The sequence below is a fragment of the Medicago sativa genome, chromosome 2 (genome assembly GCF_051527215.1).
Source record: "Medicago sativa cultivar Bolivia chromosome 2, Bolivia_mono, whole genome shotgun sequence".
Classification (NCBI taxonomy): Eukaryota; Viridiplantae; Streptophyta; class Magnoliopsida; order Fabales; family Fabaceae; genus Medicago; species Medicago sativa.
Window position 1 is genome coordinate 17,360,478 of NC_140750.1, and position 20,843 is coordinate 17,381,320.

The window sequence follows — 20,843 nt, forward strand, 5'->3', positions numbered from 1 at the left end:
GCTCGGAGAGAAAAGAGGGCTGAAGACCCGTATGTCCCTAAGACTCGGAGGCGCAGGGACCCGATGATACATGGATAGGGCTCACAGGCACATGTGGATGACTCCTCCCAGGTGGTTGATTCGACACCAGCGCATGATTATGCTGGGTATGTGGATGATGATTTTGTTGGCTATGATCGGATGGAGGAGGAGAAGATGTATTTTTAGCCGCCGCTGCAGGACGAGGCAGAGGATGCGGGTGAGGGGGCGCCAGAGGATGTTGTGGCAGATTATATGGAGGCACAAAATGTTATTCCCGAGGGTGAGCCTGAGCGTGAGCGTCAGCCACGACGAGGTGGTCTTGTTCGGCGGATACCGCCCTATCCTGCTGGAGAGGCTCCCTTTCCTGGAGGACCTCAGACCACGTCATTGTTGTCCGACTACGCGAGGCACGTGGCGAACCCTCTTTGGGTGAACCACAATAATGTCAGTGTTTAAATTGTTTAAAATTCTTTAAATGTTTTAATTAATTATATTAGGTAGCGTAAGTGATTTAATTAATTAAAATTAGGTAGCGTAAGTTGTTTAATTAATTAAAATAACGTAGCGTAAGTGATTTAATTAATTAAAATTAGGTAGCGTAAGTTGTTTAAGTAATTAAAATAACGTAGCGTAAATGATTTAATTAATTAAAATTAGGTAGCGTAAGTTGTTTAATTAATTAAAATAACGTAGCGTAAGTGATTTAATTAATTAAAATTAGGTAGCTTAAGTTGTTTAATTAATTAAAATAACGTAGCGTAAGTGATTTAATTAATTAAAATTAGGTAGCGTAAGTTGTTTAATTAATTAAAATAACGTAGCGTAAGTGATTTAATTAATTAAAATTAGGTAGCGTAAGTTGTTTAATTAATTAAAATAATGTAGCGTAAGTTGTTTAATTAATTAATATAATGTAGCGTAAGTGTTTTATTTATTTAAAATAATGTAGCGTAAGTGACAATGTCTTATTTAATTTGAATTTCAGATGTGGCATGATCAAGCGGGTTATAAGTGCGTAAACGCAGGGAAAAGGTTGAAGGAGCTTGATAAGTCGGAGGAGGCTTTGAGATGGTTTTGGGAGCCTGTGGAGGGGTTTGGCCTCCATGGTTTGATACACGTTGGGTTTTCGACTGTGACCCATGCCATGATATGTGCTCTGTGCGAGAGGTGGCACACGGAGACGAGTAGTTTTCATCTACCTGTGGGGGAGATGACGATCACTCTGGACGATGTGCATAATCTTCTGCACATTCCTATTTACGGCTGCATGTTGGAGCACGATGAGTCGATGGATCGGGACCGATCGATTGATATGATGACCAGGTTGTTGGGCATGTCAGATGCTGATGCCAGAGATCAGGTTAGGGATGAATCTCCTGGTCATATCAGTTATCCCGCACTGAAGCGGGTTTATGAGGAGCACCTGACTGAGGCTAGACGGCTTGAGCGTCCACAGTCGAGGGAGGAGATGCAGGAGAGAGCCAGGAGGAGGGCGTGTTGTGTGAGGAGTTTCCTTCTATATCTCGTCGGTTGTGCGCTGTTCACTAACAAAACGAACAGACACATCGACTTGATATATCTTGATTGCATGGCGGACTTGGGGGCGATTGGGAAGTGGTCATGGGGAGGGATGACCTTAGCCTACCTCTATGATTATCTGGATGATTCTGTTATCTTGAATAACAGAACGATGGCTGGCTCTGCGACTCTTTTGATGGTAATATTTATCTTAATTTCTTTATGAATTTATTTTATAAATTTTATTATCATGTTAGACTATTTTATAATGTTTTAGATTTATTGAATATTTAACTCGAATAATTTATTTTGTTAGACTATTATTTATTTTGTTAGACTATTATTTATAATGTTAGACTATTATTTATTTTGTTGCAGGGATGGATTTTGGAGCATTTGCCAGGTCCTTACCCAAGGAAGCGTAACCCGGATTGGGACCTGCGGACACCATGTGCTGGGAGATGGCTCACTACCAAAGGCCATACGAGTGTGCACCATTACCGCTCACGCCTGGATCGCATGGAGGTGGATGACGTCAGGTTTTCTACCTATGGTGATCGCAGAGACGTCCACCCATTTCAGATGTTGTGCACTTACTCGGGATGGCTCATGTGCGGGAAGGAGAGGGTGTACCGTCATTTGCCTGAGCGGGTGAAGAGGCAGTTCTCCTTTGTCCAGGACATTCCCAGACATCCTTCAGCTGTCCCTCCGGTGCCTACTACGCAGTTGCTGACCACTGTGTTGATGGACGATGCGGCATGGTTAGTACGTGATTGGGTAGATGGGTGTCAGACACCATGGCAGCATGTTCCTAGCTACATGGCTTGGTATGCCAGAGTCTCTCACCCTCGCATTCTCCCACCTGATGAGGGATCCCCTCCCAGGCCGGCGAACGTGGAGCAGCTCATTGAGGAGGAGCATGCTAGGGAGATGCCTGACACACTGACGATCGTCCGGGATGTGGCGCACATAGCCCGAGATATTGCGGCCAGGCATGGCGAGATGACCAAAGAGGAGGTTGTCCAGGAGGTCATGCGGATAGTTACTGCTACTGAGCCTGTCCTTACTTATCAGATTTCCAGGCGGCGCAGGGGGCAGCAGAGGCAGGGTAGGCAGGGCTGATTAGTATTAGGATTTTTTTATGTATTTTTTGACTATGATGATCATGATGTATTATTATGACATGTTCCATACATTTTCCTATTTATATGACATATACGTACGTTCGTTTTATATTATTTCTTGCGTTTTAATTTTACCATGTTCCTGTTAAATATTGGATGAATATGTTTAGGTATTATTAGATGAAAATTTTAGAAGAATTTTCAATTGGTTATTTGAGAAAATTTTTAGATGAAAATGAAAGTTAAAATTGGTTAGGAAAGACACAAAATAAGGAAGATGGAAATGAGCTTCTGGAAGATGTTAAGCACGTAGCGGCAGTAAACAACCGCTACATTCAGCTTCGGCGGTAGTTAACAACCGCTGGCACTCAACGGTAGTTAACAACCGGCGTGTTTCCCAGCGGCAGTTAACAACCGCCAGGGTCATTAAGGTCATTTCCATGTGTCAATTGGAAGTATTCTTTGTCAAAAAAGCAACTTTCCACGCATAAATGAAGTAGTTGGGCCGATCCACTTGCAATATGGCCTACTAAAATTGAGCGCAACTCATACATTAGTATGTTATGTGTACGGGCTGATCCAGGGTTTTGTTTCATGTGTAGCAAAATTTTATTCATATCAAAAGACTTAACATACACATTTTCTCATAACTATCTGATTATTGTTTTTAATTTCAGTAAAAATAAAAACATTTTTTGGCTGTTATTTTTCCCACTATAAAATCCGAAATGCTTAACATGTTTTTGAGGGTTTTATAGGATGTTTATGCCGTTTGGATTTTATAATTTGAACAAAGGTCGGCGTGCGAGAAATTTTATGGGGTGTGAAAAGTAGGTTCTTTTTTTTTTCTTTTCTAAAAACTATTGGAATCTCAATTGCCCAACATTTTTTAAGATCTCAAGGCCCAACTACTTGGTATGTTTGATGACTATTACTTTTTCCACCCTACTCATTTCTCACACACCCTATTTTTTCTTTCAAAAATGCCCATTTGATTTTCGGATTTTAGAATCCGAACTGAGTTTTTCCTTTATGGGGTGAAAAAAAGATGAGTTTTTCACCAATTCGGATTTTATAATCCGAAAACCTAAAAAAAATGGCACGTTCCTTGTTTTTTTTTTATTATAAAATCCGAACACCCCCTAACCACCCTTATTCAAGGGAAAAACTTTTCGGATTATATAGGCTGAACTGTATCAGTAAAAATTATGAATATGTTTGTAACATAGATAGTCATTTTAAGAACAATATGAATCTTCCTCTCATCCTTCTGCTTTGGGTCATTGTTAGCTGTTCTTAGTCAAAAATCTGGTTTTCAGGCTACTTGATTGCTCAGAAACTTCCCCAGAAAACCAGGAAAAAATCAAGGATCAAGACTCCCGTAGAAGGAACTTCTTACGGGACTCCGCCCCTCAAAATCCAAAATTCTATCGTTTTGACCCTTTTTTTTTATTTATCATATTCTCCGAAAAATCCAAAAAAAAATTGCATTAGTTTTATTTTATTTTGAGAATTTTTTTGTGATATTTTTATGATTTTATTTGATAGGTTTTTAATATATTTTATTTTGTTTTATGGTTGTTTTTAAAAAGCAAAATTCAAAACTGCTGAAATGGGAGAGATTTTAATTGCTGATTATACATAAGCATATTTCGGATTATAAAATCCGAATTAGTGAAAAATCATTTCGAATTTTAAAATCTGAAAACCTCATGAGCATTTTCGTAAAAAAAAAATAGGGCACGCGAGAAATAGGTAAGATTGGAAAAGTAATAGTCATGTTTTCAAGATGTATTCCATAAGACCTAAGCTCTTCTCTTCTGATTCATTTTAACCTATAAAATTATTGTGCAATAACAACCTTCTACTGCTGTCAAGATCATGAAAAAAAAAATTCTCTCTCCTTCTATTGTTTTATCCAACTCCTCTCTCTCTTTTCTAAAATGTTCTCTAATTAACCCTTTTGTTGAGCTACAATAATAAATTTGTGAATTCCAAAAGCTCAAGTAAAAGCTAGTTTATAACATGAAAAAGATTGGGGAAAAAGCATGTGTGGCTATAGCCACACCATGTCTAACATTGGATCTGCCCCTGATTTTATGTCATAAAGAATTAGTCTGGCCTGTATTTCAATATTTATATTTTATTAAAAAAAATAGGCGTAACGTAAAGTTACTCTATGTTTTTACACGAAAAAAGAGAAATCGCATATTATTGCTTGAGTAAAATACATTCCCCTCCTCTAAAGATACAATTATTACGCACCCCTCCCCTCATGTTTCAAAATAGACAACCCCCTCCCTCACTAAACAAAATATAGTTCAATATAATCCAATTACTCCCTCCGTCCCTACATGTAACCACCCTTTCCCTCTAATAAAAGGGTGTTTACATATATGGACGGAGGGAGTATATGTTTTCCGTCAAATTTCCATATCTTGCGTTAAAATAAAAATCTTTATTACCAAAATACCCTTTTCCTTTCATATTTGATCCATGTTCAATTGCATGCAAGATCAATTGACTACAACTACAAGCAGCAAGTTCCTTTGCTAACTTATAAAAAAAGGTTATTAGATCCAACTTTGCACATGAGAAATTGCCGACGACATGCTTGGCGACTGGCGTGTTGATGACATGAGTTATTTTCAAAAGTTAACAAAAACTTAAAAAAAAAAATGATGAAAATGTAGTATTTTATAATTTTTAAAGGAGGGGAGTGTGTGTTTCAAAACATTAGGGGAGTGTAATATGAAATCAATACAAATCCACAAACATCATGCTCATATTATATGCAAACTAATGCAAATGCATACCGCATAAATTAACATCCATAAAAAACAAAATGGTATTTAAAACAGCCATGCAAAAGTTGGTAAAGTGGTATTGAAACCATGAACCAAATTAACTTCGATGCAAAAGTCGTATTTGTCATAATTCACATATATGAAGCCATAAAACACAATCTTACATAACAAAAAATTATATGTTTAACAATACAAAGTAGATAACAAAATAGATGAGTTTTTAGCCTGGCTCCTTTGAAGTAGATAACAAAATAGTTTGAACACTTAATTATAGAACCAATTTCTCCAGTTTCAGCCTGTTATCTACTCAATCGATTAGAAACTCCGCCTAGTAACTTGACAGGTTGTTGTGTGGTTGTACTGGTTCTCCTTTGTGCCCATTGATCTTTCTTGTGGTAATGGTGCTTAACAAATTTTATGTTTAAAAAAAAGCAACTTGACAGAAAATGTTGTCTTCATTGGTTTCAAGGAGGTATGAAAGATTATTACCTATGAATATTCATTTATCACTGGCTAATGCTTGTTTGTTAATTTGAATTGTATGAAAACTAAAATAAAAAAATTGTTGTAACAATTGGTTGTTATTCTTGATATTGTGAAAAATTACCATTAAATGTTACTTATGCGGTGGCCTCAATTGCAGTTGTGTATAGGTTTGGAAAATATCATAAATTTTTTCAAACCTTTGAATATGAAAATTTGTTACTAATGCTTCCTAAACATAAACTATTGCATATGAAAATTTAAACATAAATAAAAGATCACTGGTTGATGACTTCTTGGCTCCCAAGTAGCTTCGGTTGCTCCTAATATGCGAAAATAGCGTTTATGCCTTCGTTGATTGTCAAAAGTTTTTTTTTCCCGTTAAACTAGGGGCTCACTATGTATAGGCGAGCGCTTCCCTACTTTTCAGGAAAGATTGGCCCGCGATGCGATGTTTTCATGTCGCAATGCAAGTTGCGGCGAGAGCAGACATCTTGTATTTCCTTCTGATATCACGACGTGTTGCTCAAAGTGAGTGACATGTTGATGGAAGACTGAACATGGCTAATTCCCTTCTAAGACGGCGACCCGCATCTCATAGTGATTTTTACGAGTGAGGCCGAGGCTTGGCCAGACTATTTTTTTTCATTCCTTGCTCCCTTTCTTCTCACTAAAACGCCCATAACAACTACACCCCAAGAATCCATCATGATAAACTTGTTAAAAAACATAGTACGGTAACAAAGTTGTTTGGTATGGAAGGATTTCCATGGTTTCAAGGTGATTTCCCAATGTTTGCCCTTTCATGATTTTTTTTTTTCTTTCTGATTCCTCTACAAAACTCAACTAAAAGACAATCAAACTTGCTACTTTGACTCTAGAATGACTTTAAAAAGGAACAAAAAACCCTATATGATTTCCCGTCATCATATATACCCAGATGAACGCACGAATCACTCTTGATGGGGGGAATTGTTCTGGCAAGTGTGAGTTTAGTAGAAGTCTCACATTAGCTGAAAAAGGTATCAGATTTTTTTATTTTAGCCAAAGTTTTTAGTAACGTTTTAAATAAAGCAGTAACATACATAGCCTACTATAGAGTTTAAACCTAAAGTGCCATCACACCCTTCCATTTTTTTTTAGTTTGTAAGAACTTTTGAAAAAGTGATATTATACAGTTTACACTATAATAGGCATTTGTACTAATTTTCTATAGCGCTTTTGTCTAAATGAGCTATGAAATTGGTGCTGATAAAACTCAAAATTGTGGTAGTGATATAATTTAAGAATCCCATAAACTCAATATCTAAAGGTTTTGAGTTAAAATGTGATGTTAATTTACTTGAATGATTGTTCTTGATCCAATATGGACGATCCCCCAATCACCCATTATGAACCCAACACCTAGATCATAAGTAGGTCATAGTTGAGATAGTTAGAATTAGTTGGTTGGTTATAAATAGTTTCGAGAGTTAGTTAAAAGTAGTTATAAGTTAGTTACTCAATTATGTAGTATTTATTCAATTATTCAATATCCTTACTTTTAATTAAAAGATATACAAAAAATAATCAATTATTGACAAAGAAACATTTATCTCGTGTATGAATTGTATGTACAACGACTTCTTTAGAGATACATTTAAAACAAACAAATTAAAATATCGATGTGCAAAAAAAGTTTAGCTACTTTTTTTTTTTTGATAAAGAAAGTTTAGCTACTTTATTATAACTATTCTCATTTATAGTTAGTCCATTATAATTGTTCTTCTTTTGATATTGACAATATTTAATTTTTTTTTTAAAATTCTCCTTTTCGTTGTGTGATTTATTATTTTTCTCTTGTAAACAATAGAAATATCAAAATCTATGTTCTAATGATAAAAAGACATATCTTAATTTTTGAGGTTCCGAATTCAAATCCCAATATTTCACTTTAAAAAATTTAAATGTAAATCCCATTATAAGTCTTTTTTTGAAAGAAAATCCCATTATAAGTCTTATTGTGCAATTATGACAATGATAAATGTTTGATTAGTATTTTTATGACATTTTTTTATATACTCCTTAAATAATGTTCTTAAAACACTTTTAAAACGCTTATTATCATTTCTCTTATTTTTTGGGTAGTGTTAACTTGTGCCCTTAGGGCACATGTTAAGAAATCCCAAAAAAGAAATATTCCCTTAAATTTTGTGCATTCAACTCATTAAAACATTAAAGATTAAATTTAATGCATGCATTTCAATATATTATTTCTACATTTGCCTTCTAAACTTGTGCCTTAAGGGCACAAGTTAACATTTCCCTTATTTTTTTTACGAACAAACATTACCTTCTTTGTCCATATGCGTCAAACGATGAGTCATTGTAACACCCTCAATTCCATACTTTAGATTTAGGATCTTAAATGATTTTGTTCTTTTGGTATGTCATCGGTAGTATTTAGTTTAAGTGTTTGAATGTTACTCATTTCCATTCTTTGTAACTTTATATCTTACTCTTATTTTTAGTTTTTGGTAATAGCTTTATCTCTTTCTTTTCATTTGGTTCTCGTTTCAGTCAAATAGCCAATCGGAATCAATGTAATGCAAGAGTATCATCTATGATTTTTGACTTCCCATATAATTGACTTTTGGCCTTGTTGAAGTTAGAATTTGAATTTTTTTATCAAACATGAATTTGTAGAAAATTATCTCATCTTTACACCACCACCAAGAATGCCTCAATCATAATGGAATGGTATAAAGAAAATAGGTTATTGAATGTGTAATTGAGATGTAACAATTGAGAAAATGGAAGAGAATTATGCTTAAGAGAATCCATTCCCTCAATCATAGACTACTAGGTTCATATCCAAGTGTATTCACTACTTTAATTAATAAAAATAATCCTCAAACTTAATAAGTGTATTTTACTAAAAAATATTGCTCTTTTTATAATAAAAAAAACACCAATATTTACTAAGAATTATACTAAAAATATGACTCTCTTTTTCATGTTGGGATAGCTGGGTGGTAGTGTATATATCACTCAATGAGAGGCAAGTACAAACGACAACAACAAATGGAATTTTAAAGTTCATTGCACGACATCATGAGAAGAATTTAATTAATGACAAAAATAGATGGTTTAAATAATAGCCACAAGATTTGGTGAAGACACACAAACTCCACGACCCCACCTATCACGCATGCATACTACATATATTTGCATCTGGATCCTCTCCCGTGTAGTCATGTTCACTCTTCACCAATATTATAGGCTTTTGCACCACAATGTTTGCCTCTCTACTATCAAGTCTTGTTTTTCTTTACTCTATAAGTAAGAAGATTGAAGACAGTCCAAGTATTTGCAATATTCAAAACTTAATAAAATAATATCATATACAGTGAATTGATAAGATGCAAGGAGTATCAAATAAGGTGGCATTTAACCTGGAAATGGATACTTATAAAAGTTATAATTCATTTTGAGACGAATTTACTTTCATGAATTCACTTTGAAACCTTTCATGCAGCACAATATTCGGAGCTCGTTAAATTTTCTATTTGTCGTGGAACCTAAACAGAAAAACTGTCAAGCGTAACTAATACCAACAATAGTAATGATCAAAGGAGAAAAAAGCTATATATAGAACAATGTGAAAAACACATTTTTAATGTGCAAGAATAAAAATCAGTGGACCTAGTTCATAAAAAAAGCTTAATCATAGTTTTGGTCCTCTTATTTTCACTTTTTTTGCAGAATTGGTCCTCCTATTTTAAAATTGATAGTTTATGTCCCTACATCATATTTTTGAACTATAAAAATGTGATGTAATCAATTTTAAATGTCATAGAATATGGTTTGAAGATGGAAAAAGATCAACATTGATTAAATTGTAACAACATTCTCTCGAAACTTTCATTTAAAACATATCATATCACAATATTTTAGATACATTCCCTTGAAACCTTCATTTACGACATATCATATCACAATATTTTAGATAAAATATTAATAAAGGGACCAAAATTATCAAATTTTAAAATAGGAAAACAAATATGATGAAAATAGGGGACCAAAACACAGCCTAAAAAAAAGTTCACTAAAAATCACTTACTATTCCTCTTCTCTTGTGTTGCACTCTGTTTCCGCTTTTCTGTTTGTGCGGCTCTAAATACTCACGCACAGCACTGTTGCACTATTATGCACAAGTAGGGATCTCATTCCATTTTAAACCAACATCACATGTGCTAAGGAGTAAGGTTCATACTCTGACAGTGACACACACACTTCTTCCTTTCTCTCTTTCTAATTTGGTGTGTACTCTCACTTTAGAAGAATCTCTGAACAATTCTCTATTTCAATTTAACTGAGGCAATTAATTAACCCACCTAAATTGCATTGGGTTGAACCCAAAACTTTGAGGAAGAGCACATTTCAGGTCTTAAGCTAATACCACCAGATTATCATATGACACAAAATCATATTATTGTTTATTTTATCCGGTAAGTATCTATACGAATTGGCTCCCTAAAAAAAATTACAAGAATTGGCCGCAAATGGAATGAAAAAATATTGTAGAAAAATCAATGTATTCTAAAATTTATTTAACGTCTCAAACAATACACATGTGCACCCCTAAGAAAAAAGATAGATTGCAATCTATTTTCACGGAAATAGTTTCTCACCTTTTAAACACGGGAATATAGATTGCATGTGCAAATTTTATTCCCCGGACCAAATAATATATAGGAATATTTTTTTTATAAATTTATGCCAAACATGAGACTTTTCCTGAAATATTTTTGATAACCTTGAATCAAACATATCTATAATAAAAATGAAGAAGTTACCATAACATGATTTGCTCAATGCTGCTCAATGCTATAAATACGATCCAATTTTTTCTAAAGTAGCAACTTATGATTCAATTATGGGGCAATTTATCCGTGTAGCTAAAGAAGCAATAATGGTGATGAAGCAGAGAAGAGAAAGAAAAGTTTTGCATAGTGGATTCTCCACCATGACACGATACTCCCCCATTCGAAATCCATGTCATCGACGTCATGCATTGTCGTGAGATGGATAACGGTCATGGGTGAGAGTAGAGAGATTTCTTCCTAATGCTTTCTAAATATTTTTGTTCGGATTGTCATTTGGTTTCTGTTTTTTTTCTTCTCCATTTATGTCTCTTAGTTTTTGGATTAATCCAAATTCTAGCCATAACACAAAAGAGATGATTACATGAAATAGTAGCGTAGGAGAGGATCCAGATCCTAAATATTTCAAATTTAAGACTGATTCCTTATGTATATAACATTTTCAAATTCAATGCAGTAATGAAAAATAAAGTCAATAAAAAATAAATTAAGAACCTAATAAAGGCCAATCGTATTTATTTAGGAATCAAAATACTAAACACCTTACAGTAAGCAAAATATGCTTTACAATTGATTGATTCTCTAATCTAAGCTTTTCTTGGAAGAATAGGAATACTTTGTTCATTCCTGAAAAAGTTACCAGGATCAACAGCATTCTTAATCTTAACCAACCTATCGAAATTATTATTAAAGTACATAGTACCATAAACTTTACCTTCTTGATAACTATTCTTACCAAAACTATTAATCCCAATATCAAGGTCTCTATAGTTTATATAAGCACTTCTAGGATTCTTTGACACAAAGGGTGTCATGTAACTATGAAGTACCTTAGCTTGATTCAAAAAACCAACTGTTGCATTAGGTGATGGATCATTCCAGTTCACTGAATATTGAATTTTGAACAAATTTCCGGCACGGTGAGGAAATGGCGTTGCATCGGCCGAAATCTCAGCCATTTTTCCACCATAAGGGTTGAAAACAAATCCAATTTTTCCTAACTCAATCATCTTTTTCCATATCCCTTCCAACCCTTCTTTTGAAATAGGTTTCTGAACATAATCAGATTTTCTCTTACCTAAACCAGCCGAATTAACATTCCTATCCAAAAGTTTCTCCGGTTTCTCGCCATTTTTAAGACTCAATTCATCGTTATACCATAGAACAGAATTAATCCAACTCAATTCAATACAATCCTTTTTCTTCAAACCTAAACGTGGAAATTCTTTCCCTAAAATCTTTACTACCTCGTCAGCGCGGCCTAGAAACAAAGCAACAACAGAAGCTCTAATAGTTTTTGTTCCTTTGACAACTGTAGAAGATTTAGGCTGCAAAAGAAGCCTCATGAAAATCCTATTATCAGTAGTTGGAGCAACTTGTTGCCATTGAACAACAAGATCAGTAGCATTCTGTTCCAAAGTTTTCTCAATTCGAAAAACAGTAACGGTTTCAGGAACCGCTACTAATTTAACAGTATAAGACAGAACAACACCGAAACTAGCACCACCACCACCTCGTATAGCCCAAAAAAGATCTTCACCCATCGATTTTCTATTCAAAAGCCTACCCTTAACATCAACAATCTCAGCATCAATAACATTATCAACAGATAAACCATATTTTCTCAACATTGCACCATACCCTCCACCACTGACGTGACCACCAACACCGACAGTTGGACACACACCAGCAGGAAATCCATGAACTTTACTCTTTTCAGAAATTCTGTAGTAAACTTCACCAAGTGTAGCACCAGCTTGAATATAAGCAACTTCATTTTTTATATCAACATTGATTGTTCTTAGATTAAACATGTCAAGGATGATAAAGGGTTGGTTTGAGATGTATGAAATACCCTCGTAATCATGTCCACCACTTCTGATTTTGATTTGAATGTTGACTTGTTTGGCACATATAACAGTGGATTGAACATGTGAGGGTTGTTTTGGAGTTACTATGATTAATGGTTTTGGCGTTGAGGATGTGTTGAAACGTGCGTTACGGATGTAGTTTTTTAGGACAGTGGAAAATGAAGGGTTTGTTTGGGAGAAAACAATGTTGGAGATTGAAGGATCTTTTGTGCTTTGTGCGAGACAGTGAAGGAATGTGGTGTACAAAGAATCTGTTTTTGTTCTTGCAGCCAAGGATGAAGAGAAGAGAGTAAGAAGAAAAAAAGTTAAAGAAAAGAAAAAGAGTAGGGAAAATGGTTTCGATTTTGTCATGTTTATGTAACTATGATGAAAAATGGTGGAGGATTTGTGTGGTTTTATAGAGAAGGATTGAGGCATGAGGGCACTGTGTTATTATCTTGGGAGTTAATGTGCAGACAATGGTTCAACTTGTATGTGGGGTCGTGTAGACAAAATCTTGTGGCTACTATTTTTAACCATGTTTTTTGCATTTAAAAATCTTGTAGGTGGAATTTTTAGGTTTATGAGAAGGTTATGACATACTTGAGGGCATTACAACCGTAACACCCCATTATTGGTGGTGGAGGTTACTTTTAGGTGGTGGTGTTTTCGATTTCTTTCTTCAACCTTTCTTGTGATTTCTAGCTTCATTTTGACTTCTAAATCCTACTAAACAAAGTTTATTAGCATGAAAATATTGTGGGTTGCCTCTCACACATTGTTTGTTTAGGGTCTTTGGTTTGACCTTTCTTCTCTCTCAAGACTCAAGGTGGAATTAAGATACAACTTGTCTTCCTCATCAATGAAATTTTCTCCTTTCCCTAAAGCCACAACTCTAGATTATCAACTGTTGGTAGCTTCACTACGACATTTTACAAATTTGAATAGGAACACATTGCTGATTTTGAAAGATCCATACCATCTTGATGTAAAGCTAGATTGATAATGTTTTACACTTGAAGGATAAAACATTGAAAGATCAATGAGGATAAATTTGGCAAGTACATCAAACCATTCAAATAGTATAGAAGTAAGTGTGTCATTTCTACAAAGGGTTGTTGTTTTCCACTTAGCAATTTCCTAAACTTATAATGAAAAACAATAAATTGGTGCAATTTTCAAGAGTTGTTTGATTGCGTTGATAAGTAAATCAGTGATTAAGATTCTTCGAATCCCCTCTAATCTTTGTTGGGTTAATGCAAGGTACCTACTAATTATGACCTAAAGATTGTATAAACGATGGTTAATCATGTAGGATGAAGATATTCCTCCCACCAGATATTAGATTGCTTCATACCAGACATAAATTAAGTTATGCAAACCATTGACTTACCCTAATCAAAAGGTAGTTAGTTACTCATGATAACAAATACATAACCAAATAAGAAAAACAAAACATGCTCTAAGAACAAATTGGAGGAGGTTTGAGACTCCTCTTTGATGCTTTGATAGCTTGCCTTTGCCTTGAACTGTCAAGCTTTGGATGAATATAAAGGTGTGCAAAGAGCTCCTTATATAGGCATAGTTTTAATTGGGTTTGTATTAGAATTCAGAGATTTTTCCTCCAACCCGCATGTGAAAATCAGCAGTTAATTGATTTTTTTCTAGCCCAGCGATATGGGGCATGTGGTAAAAACACGAGAGCATTTTCTCTCGTAGCTATGCGTGAGGTGTATGGCTCAGTGTCTAGGGGCAAAAATTACATTTTTTTCTCTTTTCTTCTAGTGTTTTCCTTCTTCGACATGTTCTTGGGACTAGGGACATAATTTTCCCAACTTGAAATGGCTTCAAAGCCTTACAAATCTTCGTTGATCTTCGTTCCTTGTCTTTCACAACTTTGGAAAGAAGGCTAGGCAACCCGCTTGCATCATTATAATTTTGTTTTCTAGCTGTTGTAGGGATTTTCGAGAATGGTTGAGAAATATATTTCTATTGAAGAATTTATAGGTTATAAAGAATCAGATTCTTTACCCTCCTCTTTGTAACAATTTGTTGATGAGTTATCCAAAAAATAAAAAAAATAATCTACCGATGACACCATATTTCTCTATCAAAGTATCTTTAGGCTTAGATATTTATTTTCCAAGGTTTGAAAGTAAATTACATTACGAGTTGTATTATGTGTATTAATTTAACTTGCAAGACAAGTTTGTGGAAATGTCATAAAATTTAATGGCATGCTCAATTAGAAGCACCCGTTCAAATTTTTGGGGAGGACTCGTAAGTGTTAAACTAAGTAGGAGAACAACACGAAATCCAATAATTGAACTAAAGAAGAGAAAATTGTGAGCATGAAAAAGTAAACATATCTTCTTCTATTTTGTTGAAGAAACCAAACTAACCCAAAGAAATTGACACTAACGCAAAAATGTAAACACATCTTAATTGGTGGCAGGTTAACTCTAATCAACCCTTCTTTATCGAGTTTTCCATTATACTTAATGCAATATTTAAGATGGCAAAGAAGGTGCTAGGTGAAATTTTTAGTATCCAAAAGAGATTCATGTGGTTTAAGTTAATCAGAGGAAAAAAAAAAGACTTTCTAGATTAGTTAGGAGAGAATTTGTAGCCCAAAAAGTCAAGGAGGTTAAGGGGTAAAATGTTGGATTGTTTATTAATTCTATGATGCTTAAATTGTACAAAGGTACATTGTTGATCAAGAGGCGTCACTACAAAATTTATCCTTTTCGGGAACAATTGAAAATCATTGCCAAAACTAGGAAAACAACGTTGCCTAAAAGCATAGGAGACAATTTTTCAGCTGTCTCCTGTGCGAGTGTAGTCTATTGTCTAAGGTGACACTTTTTATCACTCTCTAGGCACACACTTTTTCAAAACGTCGCCTAAACTACCATTATAGCAGACGTTTTTCCGTGTGCACCTGAGACGATGTTTTTAAACCAAAGAGTACACACAGGGTTATTCACAACTTTTTTGAACCATAGAAGTAGCTTACTTTTTTAAAACAAAAACTTCAGTTGTAGTTGCTTTCCCCACAACCATATTTCACAATTTAGAACGAAAATAAAACTTGTCAAAGTTGTAGCAATACATTTTTTATTGAACCACCATAGATCCAACTTTACAAGGAGTGCAAGAATTCGATAAAATAATCATTAATTATCACATTATTAATCATTCCAATATCTTAAACTCACTCAATTATAATGGCTACTTACTTCCTCCTAAAACTTAACTTTCGATTATAACGAATTCTCATCAATTGCAAAGAATATAACTACAATGGATGTATTATTACACTAGAGTCGTATGAGAAGAGGGACAATTGATGAAAAGTTTACACTAATGCATATTTGGAGATAAGTTAGGAATGTCGGGTTGCACACTTGAGTCTCAGGATAGTATTGTAGGAGACCTTGCCAACACCTGAAATCATAAAATAGTTAAACAAGTATTTGAATCTTTGGCTCATAGTCATACCGAGATCCATGACAATCAATCATAAAATAGGAATTTAGTTAAATAACAAGATTATTTGAAAATGCTCTATGATGAGATCAAATTTCTTACTTAAGGTTTGTCACTTCAAAAATTGTTCCCAAAAGTATTTAAGGGGACAATTATCAAATATTGCCCAAGAAATAATATAATGATCCATTAAAAATGTCCCCAGACGTATCTAACATGACAATTAACAATTGTTGTCAAAGAGATAAGAGAGTAACACTCCAAAAACGTCCCCATAAGTCTTTCAGGGAATGTTTTTTGGCGACAACCATAAAGCGTTGCCTTAGAAAATTTCAGGTCCTAATTTTTACATGTTACCTCAAAAAGTTTTGCCAGAGACAACAAATGATGTAGTGCGTGCCTTTTTTATACATACAGATGGAAATTTAGTGGATGTCTTTGTTTATGAAACAATTATCAAGAACGATTGAGATCTTTTGCTAGTTTTTTGTTGATCAATTAGTACCAATCATGACTCAATTTGGTAGAGGGTTTTGAGATCTTTTGCTAGCGGAAATTCAACAACGATTGATTTTTCACAACTTATCTTATATCTTGGCAATTGATCGAACATTCAATTTTGGATGAATACTTCGTTAGGTTTTATGGTTTTATAAGATTTTACACATGATTGTTCTCAATTTCCACCGATAATGTGTGTACTATTGTGTTAATGGGGTGGTGGTAATGTCCCCTATTCTTTAGGAAACGTTTTGCCATAATTTTGGCAACAATTTTCAATTGTCACTAGAAAGGATAATTGTTGTAATGTGGCACGGAAAGACTTGGAAGTGGGTGTGATGTTGGCATAAGCCACTGTTTGCATGGGATATTTTTCCCTGCTTGTAGTACTCAAATGATACTTTCTAATGCAAATTATAAGACCTCTTATTGGTTATGAGAGAGCTCAATCCCGCAAGATGAATTTGTGTTTGGAGATTATTTCATGATAGATTACCAACACTTGTAGCTTTATTCCAACGAATAATAATCCCTATTAATTTGGTATGAGTTGCGTTTTTTCCTTTTGGGATGCGAAATATTGCAGCCACGATTCTTTTCTTCTCCCTTTTCACATAAAGTGTTGTCTTACATTCTTAATTGGGTTGGTTATATGGCGTGATAAGCAGTGGCGTTGCCAGGAACCTGGACCAGGGGGTTCATTTTTGCGAACTTTAATTACTAATAATTATAATAATATATTTAACTACTAATAATTATAATAATATATTTAATTACTAATAATTATAATAATATATATTCAAAAAATTACATTGCATCAGTGTACCTTGTAGTCAAAATACTTCATATGCATACTCTACATCGGCCGCTTTCCAGGATCGGATGGCAACTCTTCCAAATTACATGGAACATGTTGTCTTTGTCGTTGAGAGCTAGATCCTTGCTCAATTGATGGTAATCTCCTCTTAAAAAGTTTCTCCATAAACTCCTACAACATTCAAAACAACAATTTACACAACTGATAACAGTAACTTTGTTTCTATTCTGATACATTTGTTCCATGAAACAACATTCAAAACAACAATCTATACAACTGATAGAATTGTTTTTATTCTGATACGTTCTGTTCCATGAAAAATGCATATACACAAGCTGCTTGTTCAAAAATGCCTGTTCAAAACAACAATCTATACAACTGATAGCAGACTAGCAGTATACACAAATTATACAGTATACAATATTCACAATTTTAAGCAACTAAACAAATCAAATAAACAATCAATCAGCAAGCAAGCAGTAACAACAAGTCCCAATTTTAGAATATAAAAAAAAACCCCAAATTAGAAACCCTAAAATTTCAAAATTCCCAAATCACCAATTTTCAGAATCATTACCTGTTGTGTTGCTGTGTATATGTTATTGGAGGTCGGAGAAAGGTAGTGACGTGGTGGAAGAAGCCACAGTCTGTTGGTGGTGCGCGCGCGGTGGGCGATTGCCGTCTTCGTAGTTGAGAAGCTACACGAAAATAGTGCGAGAGAGAGAGAGAGACAAAGAGGAAAGGAGATGCGCTGCGCGGTGGTCTGTTAGTGGTGGTGCGCGGTGGTTTTCCGGCGGCGGGATTGAGAACGCAAGGAATGAAGAAAGGAGATGAGAGTGTGTAGTGTAGAGAGAAGGTTAGAGAGAGGAATTTTTAAGAAAATGAGTCTGAGGTTTGAGTGTTAGACTATCTTGGGTCATCCCTTTGGGTCAAGGTGCAAAAAATTATTTCCAGGGGGTTCAAAGTACAAATAATATTGAAGTACTGGTGTAATTTTATTAAGTTCAGGGGGTTCAGTTGAACCCCCTCACTACTATGTAGCTCCGCCCCTGATGATAAGTTTGGGCATTATGGTTAGCTAGAAACCATGTGGTGTTTCAAGGAGAATTAACCGTGCCAATGTGATGGAATTATTGCACATATAAAGATATTATCACGACCATAACAAAAAAAAAAAAAATACTATCACGAGATTGGTTTATATTGGAGAAATGAAAAGAATTCATGTTTGCATTATTCAGATTGGTTTAATAATCTATTTGAATGTTAGATTGGCATCTTCATAAGTGTCTATGGGTTGAAGTACCCTTTGTACTCCTATTATTGATATCTTTTTCTTATAAAATAAAGGTTTAATTACACTTTTGGTCCCCGTGTTTTGGCCTACTTGCGAAATTGGTCTTGCCCTTTTAAAACAGAACAAAATTGTCCTTCAATTATCATTTTTTTTGCACTTTTAGTCCTTACCCTCTATTTGGCCTCCAAAAACGCTGATGTGTCACATTTTTTAATGAGTTGGCAAGAAAAGTGAAGATGTGGCAAAAGACATGTGGAAAAATCAATTTCCACATCATCAAATAAATAAATAAATATTTAAAAATTAAAATTTAATTAAATTAATTTGTTAAAAATAAATAAAACTAAATTGCAATATTCCTTTTTTTGAAAACTCTAAATTACAATATTCCTACTTTTTTGAGAGATACAATATTCCTACTTCTCATCATCATCATCAACACCATCTTCTTCTTCTTCTTCATCACTATCTTCAACCTCATTAACCTCAACAACATGCTTTTCACCATCATCTCTATCTAATTAGATCTAACTAATGACAATAATAAAATTTATGGGTTTAAGCCAAATTGTATCCATTAATCTGGGTTTGCTAAAATCCTTAAAAAACTCCTCAACATCATCAACAACAACACACCAGGACATTTTCACGCCTCAACCATTTGGGTTTGCAAAAATCCTAAAAAAAACCTTCTCATCATCTTCAAAATCATTTCCAAAGAATAAAATAAAAGGAAAATTTGAAGATTCTTCTTTCTCCATTTAAATATTATACTGTGAATAAACCAAAAAAGAAAAATAAAATAAAAGGAAAAGGGTTGTGAGGGACAGGACTTGAGAACGAGAATGAAGTGGGAACACAGCACAACAAGTACAACACTGTTACTACGACTTGTTAAAATCAAATCGGCAACCAACATAAAACCAGCACATAGTATTCTTTATTTCTTTGTTTGTGAATTGAGAAGATAGAAGAATTAGATGGGGAAGAAGACAACAACAAAATAAGAAGAACTAGATGGAAGGAATTGAAGATGGAAAGGATTTGGGAATTAGGGTTCTTATGGAATTAGGATTTGGGAACTAAATGTAATTTCATTTTTATTTCTTTTATTTATAATTTCTAAAATGTTAAATTGTTTTTCCAAATTTTAAAAACTAAAGTTTATGACATTTTAAAATAATTTTCCAAGTTGGAATTGACACATAAGAGCTATTTTGGCCACATCATCAAAAAACTGGACACATCAGCGTTTTTGAAGGATAAAATGGGGGGTAGGACGAAAAATGCAAAAAAAATGATAATTGAAAGACAATTTTGTCTGTTTTAAAAGGGCATGACCAATTTCGCGAGTAGGTCAAAACACGGGGACCAAAAGTGTAATTAAGCCTAAAATAAAATAAAATTATGGTTTGTATAAGATTCATTTGCTAAATATGCATAATTGGCTAATCGATCATCATTAAGGGTCTAATCGATTAGTTTATAAAAACATGCCTAATTGATTAATATCAAATAACTGGTTGAGTAATGTTACTAAAATTATCACAAAAACATAGTTTAATTGTAGAACTTATGGAATTGAGTGGATTACATTATTTTGCATCAAATTGATAATATGAAAAATTATGAGTTGTTGCATGTAATATTTAAGATTAATTGGGTAATTATAAAACTTAGTTATTAATATATAATTAATTACTATAGAATTATAGTTTATGATGATTTTAACTATTGTATTGTTCTTTGTCAAAAAAAAAAAAAAAAACTATTGTATTGTTCTTAGTCGTATATATGAGCTAAGTTTGTTTTTTGAAAGAGTATATATGAGCTAAGTTAAAACTAAATAGTGTTGACGACGACGATGTCTTAATTAATTTCATATACGCGTTCATTCATTTAAGTAGGATATGATGTGTGATTTGATAAAATGTAGAAGGCTGAGAAAACCTTGTAGGCAATAGTAGGAAGTTTTGATGTAAAGGTGGGGTGTGACACCTTTATCATTAAAAATATAAATTATAGAAAAAGATATGGTCTAATTAAAAACGTTTGCAATTAAGAATTCACA

General features: G+C 34.0%; 1 protein-coding gene and 1 long non-coding RNA gene across 2 annotated transcripts; both read right to left on the reverse strand.

Annotated features, from left to right (window-relative positions):
- Positions 1-11,301: 11,301 nt before the first annotated feature.
- On the reverse strand, positions 11,302-13,137 carry LOC146945085 (berberine bridge enzyme-like 21). Its single transcript, XM_085743454.1, has one exon. The coding sequence runs from the start codon at positions 13,104-13,106 to the stop codon at positions 11,406-11,408; it is 1,701 nt and encodes a 566-aa protein (XP_085599580.1). The 5' UTR covers positions 13,107-13,137; the 3' UTR covers positions 11,302-11,405.
- Positions 13,138-17,426: 4,289 nt separating this feature from the next.
- Positions 17,427-18,414, reverse strand: LOC146945086 (uncharacterized). The gene is made up of 2 exons (XR_015026222.1): positions 18,053-18,414; positions 17,427-17,646 (listed from the first exon to the last, which is right to left on the reverse strand). It is a non-coding gene; the product is annotated as an uncharacterized LOC146945086 (long non-coding RNA).
- Positions 18,415-20,843: the final 2,429 nt, after the last annotated feature.